Here is a 9481-nt window from a genome sequence, read left to right as displayed (position 1 = left end):
ACACACACACACACACACACACACACACACACACACACACACACCGACAACCTTATGCAGCTACCTATTCGACACATACATTTTTCTTGTTAATTATTTTCATTTATCAACCAACAACAAGCAACAACAATTACTACAAAACAACAGAGCAAACAGCAAACAAGCAACAAACATACAACTTGTCTCACCTGAATTTTTCTGAAGTCAACTGCAATGGAATTGCTGACAATAAACCTCTCCGTTGGACAGTGATATTTGTCGAAAGCAGCTGGTCTGAGCCCAGTGTCTTAAGATTGTTCACTCTCTTGATTTCGTAATACGGCTTTTCAAATTCCCCTGTGAGTTCATTTCGTGGTGTAATCTTCCACAACATGTATTCCATAACAACATTTACGTTTCTTAGATGCCTGTAGCTGACGGTGAATCTTGTCCCGTTGGATGTATTTTCCCTGCTTGCGCCGGCAAAGGTGATCGGATAAAGGGGTGCTGCATCTGTCTCCTCATCCTCTTTGTCCTGTAAAGTTTGGACCTGTCCGTCGATCCTTTCCACGTTGTTTTCCAGTCTGTCGAGTTTTGATTCAAGTTCCGCCAGCAATATTTCCTGTAGACCCAGACAATTTCGTATTGAGGGCAACCCTTTTCTTAAACCCAGTATCTTGCAACCCCAGAAAAACAAGGTGATAGTTCTGTTAAACTTGCTTTTATGATAGATTTGAGCTCAAAGTTTCACTCTTTGTATCTATGTTAAGTGAGGAACAAAAGCAGTATTGTTTTCATCCAAGAAAATAAAGGAGTAATAATTGTAACTTTTTCATAATATGATTATTATAGGAGTTAAATCCCCTCCCCCGCTCTTCCAATCACTCTAACTCCAAACACCGGAAAATCTGAAATGTTACATAATGGAAATGATCTACTCCTTTTGTTTTGGTAAGTGTTTTACTGCGCTTGCAACTGCATAAGGTCATATGAGCTCGTGATCTTCAAAGGAATGGTCTTAAAAACTTGCTCCCGCTCAATCTGAATTAGAATCTTGTCATTCTGAGGTTGTGATCTGCTTGTTTTCATTGTTATTCAAAGCCCTGTATTCAGGTTCTTTTTTGGCGCACATTGAAGACTTGAGTTCGATTCCTGAGTAGGAACAAAACTCCAGTATTTTAGTCTTCTATAAGTTTGTTAACGAATCAGACCGGGTTGGGCTGACAGGTATGGTCGACTGGCCTGCCTTCTGAAAAATGTATAATATTGTGTCAATGGGGACTAAAAAACCTCCCATAGATTACAATCAACAGTCATGTCCTTGTATACACTAAATGATAATCACCGAGGCAGGTTCGCTTGAATCAAATATCAAGCGTCCGTGTCTTATTCAAGTCTGCAATTAACAACAAAATGAGCTACTAGTAATGAGAAAAAGTAAATTCGAACATTGAAGAGGAAAAACTGCTAGAAATACCCCTTGAGAGTCGGGTCGAAGAATACAGCTATGAAAAATTTATATTTATTAAAAGAAAAGTATCATTACATAAGTGATTAAGAAAATGAAAATACTCACTGGTACTTTAGTGAAGTTTTAGTTAGAGTTTTACGGCACTTGCTATACAGACAGGTCATGTAAGTGCCTACGATTAGAGGTGTTACATGTGCTAGAGAGTAACATACACAGACAAGAAGAAGGAGAGAAACGGGCAATAAATAACAAACTTGATAGGACCGAAGGAGAAAAACCACACTATATCACCCGCCAATCACGCACTGATCACTGATGTAGCGACATATAACCAAAACCTTGTAGACGTTACCTTTCCTTTAAGGAAAAATGATCCGTCGGAGCCAAAGAAAAGCAGCGAACACCACACACAAATAACACTGAGGCGAAACATACTGGCAGTCATTTCGACAGTTCGCTGTCCAGAGATGTTTTTGTTCCTTTACTTTTACTTTAAAAAGTGGAAGAGACACAGCGTCTTTTATATAATCTTTCAGTTTTGAAATGGGCGTAAAACCTACACAATTTCGTAATAATTACAGAAACACTACAGTGTTATCACCAAGCCCAAAATTTGCGTCGGATTGTTGAAATCTGGTTCCCTAGACTTTGATATGCCAGCTTAGCTACGGCAAACAGATTTTAAGACTTCATAATAATATTTCGGACCGTTTGTTTAAGTAGTAATAGTAGCATCCTTGTTGTCACTGTATGGCGGATGCTCTATGGAGGAATAGGAGTGGTGAGGTTTAACCGAACGGAAATAACACTTTCCGCAAAGCAATTGAGAGTGTCATGACGTCAGCCCAGTTGGCCATTGCCATAAATTTGTATTACAGTATCCTAGATCGTGTTCTCTGACGTATTTCAAGTTTATCAAGGAGTTCTCCAAACTGTTATTCATGTTACCCAAATGAAGGATGTTTTTATTTTTTCATTAAAAAAATTGTGGGTTATTTTTGTTCTGTTTTGTTTTTCTTTTTTTTTGGGGGGGGTGGGGGGAGGTTGGGTGGTGCAACAGTGAGCACCTGACTATAGTGAGGCAGAAAGTATGTCCTTTCCTTTTATTTGGGAGTAACGACATGGAGCCCACACATCGCAACGAGGTTTTTATAGAGAGCAAAGAGGGGCAGCAATGACAGGGTGAGATCTAAGTCGAATGCGAGTCTATGACCTTCTCAATCTGTCTTCCAGCACCTCAAAATGAGACAACAGTCGGAAATTATCTTTAGTCCTATAGTAACGTGGTTATCGAGAACAACGCAGCCTTTTAGCTGTAATGGTTTACAAACCGTGCAACGAACACGTATGCACATCTTCTCGAACCCGCTCCAACGGCTAACTGTTCAAGACAACCACCTGTACAAATGACCACAACCCACAATACCCCTGGCATATTTTTTATGACCCAGTCTAGTACTCTCTAATGTTTTTTAAGACACTCACTTTTCTCTTCAAAAATGGGTAGCCGTCTTGGATAAGTTCAACAGCTCACTATATTCTTAACTAACCCACATACGCGTGAGCCTATCTGGGTGGTATGTATTATTCGTTTTTGTGTGATGAGCGTCTATCCAGTTTTGCAGTCATGGGGTCTCTCAGGACACAGCCCCACCTAAACATTGTGAGGATGGGTAAGTGGCTACGCTGTTCAGACAACAGGATGAAATGCACATAATGTTAGCCGACTGGAAAAGCGGATAAGTTGACTCACCTTCCCCTCCTCCCTCCCTACCCCCTCTCTTCCTCCCTCAAGATAGACCGCGGTGTCTGTGGTAAAGTGTTTAGGTGCTTCATCGTAGCGTACATAAGACACTAGTAGTGGTAGTAGTAGTAGTAGTAGTAGTAGTAGTAGTAGTAGTAGTAGTAGTAGTAGTAGAAGTAGTAGTAGTAGTGCTCACAGTGAATCAACCCTACAAACAATGATGGACCGCCTATCAACTGCATGCAAGGTCTTTAGCTTGGTCATCAGTGTTAAGAAAACAGTCATTCTTACGAAAAAAGGTGCAGAGCAGAGCCATATATGGCTGAACGACAAAGGACTTGAAACAGTGGACAAGTTCTGTTACCTGGGGTCTACCATCAGCTCAACTACATCACTTGATTATGAGATCAACATCAGGATAAGGAAAGAAGCAACAACTTTTGGAAGGCTGACAAAACGAGCATGGGAAAACAAAAGATTAACCATCAAAACAAAGATCAAGATTTACGAAACATTAGTCCTCAGCACACTCCTTCATGGATATGAAACATGAACCTTGTACAGCAGACAAGAAAAGTGCCTCTACATTTTTCATCTCAGATGCTGCCGCAAGATCTTAGGCATTTCGTGGCGTGACAAGGTTACAGATGTAGAAGTGTTGGCACGGGCAAACCCCCAGAGCATGACTACTATCCAGAGTTTAAAAAGATTGAGATGGCTGGGCCATGTCAAGAGAATGGACGACAACCGGATTCCGAAGCAAATTCTCTATGTAGAACTTGCCCTGGGAAAGAGACCGAGAGGACGACCAAAATTGCGGTATAAAGACACCTGCAAAAACAGCTTATCTAAGCTAGGAGTAGATGTTAGCATCTGGGAAGAAATAGCTGAGGACAGGAAAACATGGAGGAAAATGATAAAGGAAAGAACTATATTGCTAGAGAGCAGTCTTAGAAACAACGAGGCTGAGTAACGCCAACGACGAAAGCAAAACAGCGAAACACAGAGCTTCGACCTACGTCACTGACATGCAAGCACTGCGACAGAATCTTCGCTTCAAACATAGGACGAATTGCCCTTGAAAGAAGCTGCATGAAGACAACCTTAAGCAAAATTAACCGTCAGCATTGAAGAAAAGAGCTATATAGTAGTAGTAGTAGTAGTAGTAGTAGTAGTAGTAGTAGTAGTAGTAGTAGTAGCAGTAGTAGTAGTAGTAGTAGTAGTAGTAGTAGTAGTATTGGTAGCAGTAGTAGTAGTAGTAGTAGTAGTAGTAGTAGCAGTAGTAGTAGCAGTAGTAGTAGTGGTAGTAGTTTATTGACTTATTTCGATAACACTCTCCCATGGTGTTTCTAGGGGGAAAATCTCGGTATAAATCCTAATAAGTAGCCCCAACTAGCGTCTGTGGCATAGTAGTTCCGCGCTTCGTCGAGCGCAAGAGACTCAAGTTCGAGACCCGAGAATTTCTATCGAGTATTTCGGTCTTGCCGCTGGTATGTTGTATTTTCTCTCAGCCTTCTTGTGCCTTGATAAGAGTTGTCGAAACTCGACTCCTACAGGATCTGACTTTAGTCTAAGTGGACTTAAAAGCAACATTTTTTAAAATATTAAAGTGGCACAGTACGATGATCATCTTGTATTCCCGTCCTTGTCGTAGTCTTCAGCAACTGGGCTGAGTGTGTCCTGGCCTGTCGTGTCCTGACCTATCTTACGCACCAAACTAAACTAACACCAAGATTAATCCACCAGTACACCAGAGATGCCATCTGATGCAAAATGATCCACAGAAATAAAACAGAGACTTACAATGGCTAAGGCTGGTTTCAAATAAATGCGCCCAATCCTGAAAAATAGAAACTTCTCAATGACAACCAAAATAAAAGTTCTGAAATGCTATGTATGGCCAACCCTTCTATATGGCTGTGAAGGCTGGACAATCACTAAAGACAGTGATAATGAAATAGAAGCAGCAGAAATGTGGCTTCTTAGGAGACTGCTAAGAGTATCGTTGAAATAAAAGAAATAAAACGAGGTAGTGCTTCATGAAGCCCACGTGGGACGCTCTCTGTTAGAAACAATCAGGAAACGACAAATGCAGTTTTTCGGACACCTGAATGGAAATAAAGGTCTTGAACATCAAGCTCTCACTGGTAATATTGAAGGCACAAGAGGCAGAGACAGGCCCAGAACAACCTACTTAGGAAACCTAAACAAATAGATAACAGGGAAAGATCAGGGAAACGTAGGTTTTTTTAAGAGCATCTGAGCAAAGAAATGAATGGAGAACCATGATTGCTGATGTCTTTGGCAGATCTGGCACCGTTGATGATGATGACACCAGAGTATTCATCATCATCATCATCATCATCATCATCATCATCATCATCATCCGTCAGGCCCATTAAGGAAACAAAAAAAATCATCATCATCATGTTTCAAAGTAGAAAAAGATATACTTGAGACTTGGATATTTAATCATATGTTCGTAGAGCCCGGGTGTTCAACATCATCATCCTCCTCATCATCATCATCATCATCATCATCATCATCATCATCATCATCGTCATCATCATCATCAGTGTAAATCGCGGAAACTATTATTGAAAACAAACAAACAAACACAAAAACCAAACGATAAAAAAGTGACTCTTTTCGTTTTTCTGAACAAACTTACTCCAACAGAAACTACTGCAAATAGATCTAACACATACTTTTACGACTGACCAATATTCGGCACCAATTCAGGACACTGGACAAAAACCGAGGTGACTATTCTCAGCGACGACATTAAGTCGAGGCAAAATTGACAAAATTAATGGGATTAAATTTGAGGCATTTTGTAGCATGTTAGTCATTAAAGAAAAACACGCAGGGAGTATGGAGAAAAATAAAATTCAAGGGAAATTCACCTTTCATCTAAAAACGTTTGTTACATTTTCTTCCTTTCACTTTCCGTATATCTGCTGTTGCTATGGAAACGAAACTCCTGAACCGGAAGTCACTGTTACATAGGCAAACTCAAATATTGAATAATTTTGTTGTCTGTAAACCCAGCGGTACGTCCTCCAAAAATACAAAAGCATAACATTCACAGTTAAAGAAAAATCATTCTGCAAAGTCACAGATTAGCACAGGCAGTAAACCTGTCCAATAAACCTTAATTTTTTAAGAGTGCTGTCCTAAGCAGACACGCATAATTTGTCTTTGTTTTGTTAATCTCTGTGGGTAAGCTTAATATACTACTGGTACTTTTTATTAACTCCTTAAGAGCGTAGCAGACATGTATGTCCGATCAGCGGCAGACCAAAGGCAAAGTTGAAGCACATTTGCAACCGTGAGTAAAACACAAATTCTCATTTAATGAGAAACAGAAAGCTATATGTTTCACAATGCACTTTGTTACCTGCTGCTTTGAAGTTTTTGGAAAAAGAAACCAATTTTTAAAAGCACCTTTATGAATAACAAAGTCGTGTTGAAAATGTCCCAAACCATCACGTCTCCAAGACTTGCGGAATGACCAGAATGCACGCCACCAAGGGGTTAATTTACTGAGGACCTCCATTGTCGTAACTGACAACCATTGTAGACGTACTAATTTGGGTGTACTTTAAAAATGAAACATAAAATTGTTATTCCTACACAGATTTTACAATTTTTTTCTTCACTTGAAACTTAAAATGCAACACCATGCAAACGATATAATGTGCACATTTGTGTTTCTGATCAGTGCCTGGAGCTTTGAAATGTGCTTGCAACATTGTCTTAGCTTTAATGTTGATCGGACGTATCGCTACCCTAGAATTACAAAGTTCTATTTGTTCAGTACTTAGTAATGAGAAGTTAGAAGTAAAACATTTAGAGTTTCACTAAACGGTTAAGCTTTTCCGAATGCAATTTTTTGAGTATCTTGATAACGACTCTGAAAAAAAGAGCAGATAGAAAATTAATTGGTTTCTGACCTCATGCTTTTAGTAACTCAAAACTGCAAAAAATGCCAGATAGAACTTTGTAATACACTTCGACCTTAAAGTGTTAATCAAGCGTCGTCATTGTCTGAGCCTTCGCCGTACTGCACTTGCGCGTCTTCGGTGATGACATACACAGCGCGCACCTCTGTAGATGCGACTGGACCAGTAGCATCCCAAGCTCGGCAAACCCCATAGAGATCAATATCCCGGCCATAGTCATTTTCATACAGGTACACATGCTTCTCCGTGACATTGTTTTCTTTCACGACTGTTACATTGAGAACAGAAGGACTGTCAATTATTACATTGTCTTTGGTGACGTACAACAATGCATGAACGGTGGGTAGAGGGTGAGCCATTATTGTGCACACAAGTACGATGAGGCTTTCATTCAGTTGAATATAGCTGTCTGTTTCATTAAACTTTGCTGTTTCCTTATATACGATGGTTGCTGTCCTGGATAAAATTTCATATTTGTTTGAGGGGACGACCATGCACGTAATGTTATCTTCTTTAACTCCAGAGAGTATATCTGGAACGTTCATTTTAGCCACATACGTCACACTTGTCAAGGACTCTTCATATGTCTCAGGACGCAGAACTCCCTCGGGATCTTCGACATTTGACCTGATCATTCTTCGTGCTTGAAAACCACGCCCGTAGAACTTGCACGTGACGTTGCATGTGTCGCTGAAATACTCACAACCTGAAGTAGATAGTGTTATTCTCTGCACACCATCGGGGTACGGTTCTGAGAGATCTCCTGGACGTACCTCAATGACTTTCGAGAGCCGTACATTGGTCACTACTTGACCATGCTCTTCCTTGTTTGAGCTGATAGTAGTCATGCCAATTGGTTGGAGCTTAGAGTTCATCACAATGGCGGCATCCAAAGAGTTCCAATATTCCTTTTTCACAAATGAAGAGCACATTGCAAATCGGTTCTCATGTCTCACATCGCATCTTCTTTCTGAGATTTCGCTTTCATCTTCAGCTTCGCTCTCGTATTGAATATTCAGGCTCATACTGGAGAGCGCTTCGTGACGCATGGGTCCTTGAACCTTAACCTCTATCACAGGATCCTCTTTCCCCCAGTACAGCAGTGGGTTAGGGCTGATCACAGCAAACTGGTAGACGGGGATTCTGTGCTGGTGAAGGCTTTTGGTGTTGAGATTGTCCAGGGACAATCTCGCCTCATAACTGAAGACACAAGAAAGCACAATATTAATTTATTATTATTTTTGTTTGTAAAAATACCAGTAAATACACAATTTTTAAATGATCTGTTTTCATTAACGAAAAGATACCATAATTTCTTCTTTTTTTTTTCATTATGGGAAACACAGAAAATACCCCCTTTCCTCTTAATCTCGTCCATTTGTTGGAAGTACGTATGCATAAGAATGTCTCCTAATGCGCGACGCATTTGCTAGCGATGAATCGCGAGGTGTGTATCCTTAAATTATGCACGACCACATCACACACCGCAAATACACGTGGTGCCGACCGGTACTCTATGGCTATGTAGTTTGACCAATACCTTGATACCTGGATAACTGGAGGTGTCATCTTTGACTCTTAGGTTGATGTATAATGACCATCCATCCTTTCAGGTCGCATGCTGCCATTGCATATTCCGCGATAATATCCAGGCCAGTCAATGATCGTATGATGTCTATCCATGTTATTCTTTGTCCTCCCCTGGCTCATCTACCCCACATCTTTCCATCGAGCACCTCTTCCTTAAGCGACGGTCGTGCGCGTCTTGACGTCGCGTTGCGTGCAAGGAGACGGTTCTTTATCATCTTACTTGACGGATTTTGGAGCGGCAATGACCGCGCGCTACGCGACGTCATGTTGCGCATAAGGAGACATAATTATTATTATCATTATTATTATTAACATCATCTTCAGTATCATTATTGCTACTGTTGTTATATTATTAATCATTTTTTAATCACTATCATTATTATCATTATTATTATCATCATCATCATCATCATCATCATCATCATCATAGCTGCTCCCATGTCCACCTCTACTGAGCTTGCTTCTGGAGCTGTTAAGTATGTTGGGTTTGTTCTTTAAAACTTTCTCTAGGAAAAAACCCCAGGACAATTCGATAAAAGGGTCACCTCTCGAGACGACAGTGCACGACATAAAGCAGACGACAAAGAATGGATACGTCATTCAGCAAAAACGAAATACAGCTACAAAAAATATTCCCAACAAAAGCAACGAAAACGATATAATGTCACATTCTCCTTATAAATTAACCCTTTTCATTTCTTGTGATTGTGCATTGCCGCAATTCCTTTATGT

General features: G+C 40.3%; 2 protein-coding genes across 2 annotated transcripts in view; both read right to left on the bottom strand.

The window, feature by feature from the left end:
- LOC101861904 overlaps positions 1–2428 on the bottom strand; it is a 6024-nt gene extending 3596 nt beyond the window's left edge. The window contains exons 1-2 of the mRNA XM_005104085.3: positions 1803–2428; positions 189–601 (exon numbers count right to left, since the gene is read on the bottom strand). Of these exons, the coding sequence (XP_005104142.1) occupies positions 189–601; positions 1803–1895 (506 nt within the window). The 5' untranslated portion in view covers positions 1896–2428. The remainder of the gene's footprint in view (positions 1–188; positions 602–1802) is intronic.
- A 3392-nt stretch (positions 2429–5820) lies between these two features.
- The window catches only part of LOC101861675, a 9478-nt gene continuing 5817 nt past the window's right edge, over positions 5821–9481 (bottom strand). The window contains exon 3 of the mRNA XM_005104084.3: positions 5821–8359. Within this exon, the coding sequence (XP_005104141.1) occupies positions 7228–8359 (1132 nt within the window). The 3' untranslated portion in view covers positions 5821–7227. The remainder of the gene's footprint in view (positions 8360–9481) is intronic.

Source organism: Aplysia californica, unplaced genomic scaffold (genome assembly GCF_000002075.1).
Source record: "Aplysia californica isolate F4 #8 unplaced genomic scaffold, AplCal3.0 scaffold00403, whole genome shotgun sequence".
Classification (NCBI taxonomy): domain Eukaryota; kingdom Metazoa; phylum Mollusca; class Gastropoda; order Aplysiida; family Aplysiidae; genus Aplysia; species Aplysia californica.
Note: the sequence above shows the minus strand (reverse complement) of the source record. Positions and strands in the feature narration are given on the sequence as shown.